The following is a 3,004-nucleotide window of genomic DNA, read 5'->3' as shown; positions in this document are numbered from 1 at the left end:
CCCCCCGCCCTGCTTCAAACTTCCTGTCCACCTGTCAAGTAGCCATAATTATGTCGTGAGCCACTGGGCATGATCCTTAAGTCAGTATGACTTTTCTTAGTGTGTCTCCTAGCAACACGGCTGTTAGCCCAGGTGAGGCTCACAGCCCTTGGAGCCTCAGTGGCCCCAGCAGAGCCCTCCCTCCACCCCTTCCAAGACAGTTAACTGGTAAATGCAGCATGCCGACGCTATGGCTGAGTGTCCCCACGGTCCACTCTGGGGAGGCTGGTGGCAGGATCCACTCTTACCTGTGCTCCACGCGTCCTTCCCCCTGTCAGGTGACACAGGCCTCTGTGGCCCCGGCTGTGGCCTCAGGGAGGCTCTGCCAGCTAAAACGAGTCTCCTGATATCTCCCTCCCCCCGCCAGAGGAGGGAGGAAAGTTCCAGAAACAGAAGCATCTGAGCCACATGGGCAGCCACACTCACCCTGTTCTATGGAGGGCAGGGGTAGAGACCCATGATGGGGGGGGATGTATACCCCATGTCCTCCATCAGGGCCTCCTTGGCCGCTCCAGAGGACATGCTGCTAACAACTGATGAAACTCTTAGAAATTACCTTGTGGGCCTGTATGTGTGAGGTTAGAATCTGCTACTCACGTCCAGCAAGTGGAAAACCTCACACCTGGGCCACCCAGAGAACTGAGAGCTGGTACCATAATCTGAAGTATCTAGAGTATCTGTTCTGTGTGTGTGTGTGTGTGTGTGTGTGTGTGTGTGTGTGTGTGGTGTATGCACATGCCATGGAGCTTGAACCCAAGGCCAGCCACCCACTCTTGCTTGGCTTGTTCACTTAAAGCTAACACTCTACCATTTGAATCACAGCTCTAGGCTTTTTTGTGTTTTTTTTTGGGGGGGGTGCTTTTTGGTTTTTTTGCTGGTTAATTGGAAGAGAAGGGTCTCTCAGATTTGTCTTCCCAGGTCTGGCTTCGAATTGCAGTCCTCAGATCTCAGCCTTCTGAATAGCTAGGGTTTCAGGAATTCGCCCCCAGTGCCTAGTCTTATCTAGGCCATCTGACCTCTCTGCACCCCAGGGAAGAAACTTAATAACCAGGGAAGGCAAGGGGGAGGCAGTCACAGTTCTAGGGCAAGGGTGAGTGAAGGGAGGGAGAGCAGGATGCCTGGGAGGGGGGCTGGGTGTCAGGTCACATCAGGCTGTTAAGCCACATCCCCATCCCAGGTCCTGGGCTTTCCCAAGGGGTGGTGGGGAGGGCGGAGTCCTGCTGGGACAGGACTTTGTCAGTCAACATCTTTTCATAAACATCCCCCAAGTGTTGGGATCCAGGCCACTCCCACAGAGAGACAGATGTGCAGGGCAGGTGCAGGTAGGGTAGGGTAGAGTAGCGCAGGGCAAGTGGGGCAGGGCCCACACGTACCTCGCTCCAGCTCGCTCACTCGGTGCAGAAGCGCGTTCAGCGTGCTCTCTGTTCTCTGCCGGTGAGCAGATGTCTCGTTGTGCAGCAGCGACTTCTCGTCCTCCAGCTCGGCCACCTTGCGGAGCAGCTGGCGCTCCAGCTCCCCCAGCCGCCGCTGGAGCACCTCGCGCACGTCGCTGGGCAGGCCGGCGGTAGACACGTTGGTATGGAGCTGGTGCTGGTGGGGGGGGGGACACAGACACAGTGACCTCCGCCCCTCCTAATCTCTGAGCTCAGGTGACCCCACCGCATGAGAAACTTCCAGATCCAAAGGGGAACATTGGCATTGATGCTTTTTGAGGGGGGGGGGGGACGAGTAGGATTTCAAAGCCGGGCAAGAATGACTTGGCTGCACTAGTTGAAATTTGTGAATCTCTTTTTTTTTGCCCTATTTAAAAATAAAAAGCTCCGCTTTTCTCTTCTTACTAAAAAAGTCTCAATTTTAACCAACCTGTATGTAATTCTAGGTCAGATAAAGACCGAAACACGGAGGATTTTTTTTTTTCTTTACAGCGTGAGTCAATGGTACTCAAGGGTGGACAGCTTTTATCTAGCTGCGGAATGGCACAAAGATAACTCTGCTCGCAGAGAAATTACTGGAAAAGGGACAGCATAAAACAGGACAGTTTTTTTAGCCTTTTCCTCCTAATTATTTTCCCATTCCTCCCTGGCTCTTGACCCCCAGCGTTCCAAATAATAAACTGCAAAAAAAGGAGAGCCCTCCCTCTCCCCACTACCCCACCCCATTCACTACGGGAAGGCTTCAGATTCAGTGGTCCACCTGATTCACATCTGGTACTGGGGTGGGGAACAATGTTAGGTGTTAGTAACGGCGGCACAGAACTGGAAAATACTGTACTCACACCCAGCGAGCCCCAAGAAACCCTCGAATATATCAGCAGCGATCACCACTTTCTTGAAACATACTTCTGCATCTAGTTATTTTTTTGGAGGGGGGAGGCGGGCAACTGGACAGGAAATTCCGCGCCTCATCCACAGGGATGGAAAAGTTAAGATGAAAATGTCTGGAGGATTTTTCTCCGTCAGAGTTCCCAACAGCACACAGCTGGGGCGGGGGGAGGGAAGGACACAGGGGAGGGCTCCCCTTCCAAGACGCCGGGCCACGGTGCAGCTTAAAGAGGCATCGTTGAAATGAACGTGAGGTTAGCTTGGGTGCGAAATCTGGGGTCACCGGTGACCCCCTTTCTGCTCGGGCCCCCGACCCCACTGACAAAGGACCACCCAAGCCCAGCGGGAGTGGGCCTCTGGGCACGGCGCGCAGGGCTGGGCGCGGGCCACCGAACTCGGCTCGTGCACACTGGGGGAAGATTTTTTTTTTTTCCAGAAAATGAGTAAGAGGCTGCCAGATCACTGAGTGTTTCGCGTCCAACTTGGTTTCCTATCCTAAGGACTCGGGGCGGGGAGGTGGGGAGGGCCGCGGGGGGGGGGGGGGGGGATGGTGGGTGGAGAGCCAGGGCTTTTGGGAAGTTCACCACAATCTATCCAAAAGCGCAAAAGTAAAAGGTGAGATTTAACCCTTTCCAGCCGAGGAG

The 3,004-nt window shown here is 54.3% G+C and overlaps 1 protein-coding gene across 1 annotated transcript in view; it reads right to left on the bottom strand.

Moving 5' to 3' along the window:
- The window catches only part of Nptx2 (neuronal pentraxin II), a 10,502-nt gene that overhangs the window by 6,982 nt on the left and 516 nt on the right, over positions 1-3,004 (bottom strand). The window contains exon 2 of the mRNA XM_013023404.1: positions 1,413-1,629. Within this exon, the coding sequence (XP_012878858.1) occupies positions 1,413-1,629 (217 nt within the window). The remainder of the gene's footprint in view (positions 1-1,412; positions 1,630-3,004) is intronic.

This window comes from Dipodomys ordii, unplaced genomic scaffold (assembly GCF_000151885.1).
Source record: "Dipodomys ordii isolate 6190 unplaced genomic scaffold, Dord_2.0 Scaffold68, whole genome shotgun sequence".
In the NCBI taxonomy this organism is placed as follows: domain Eukaryota; kingdom Metazoa; phylum Chordata; class Mammalia; order Rodentia; family Heteromyidae; genus Dipodomys; species Dipodomys ordii.
Note: the sequence above shows the minus strand (reverse complement) of the source record. Positions and strands in the feature narration are given on the sequence as shown.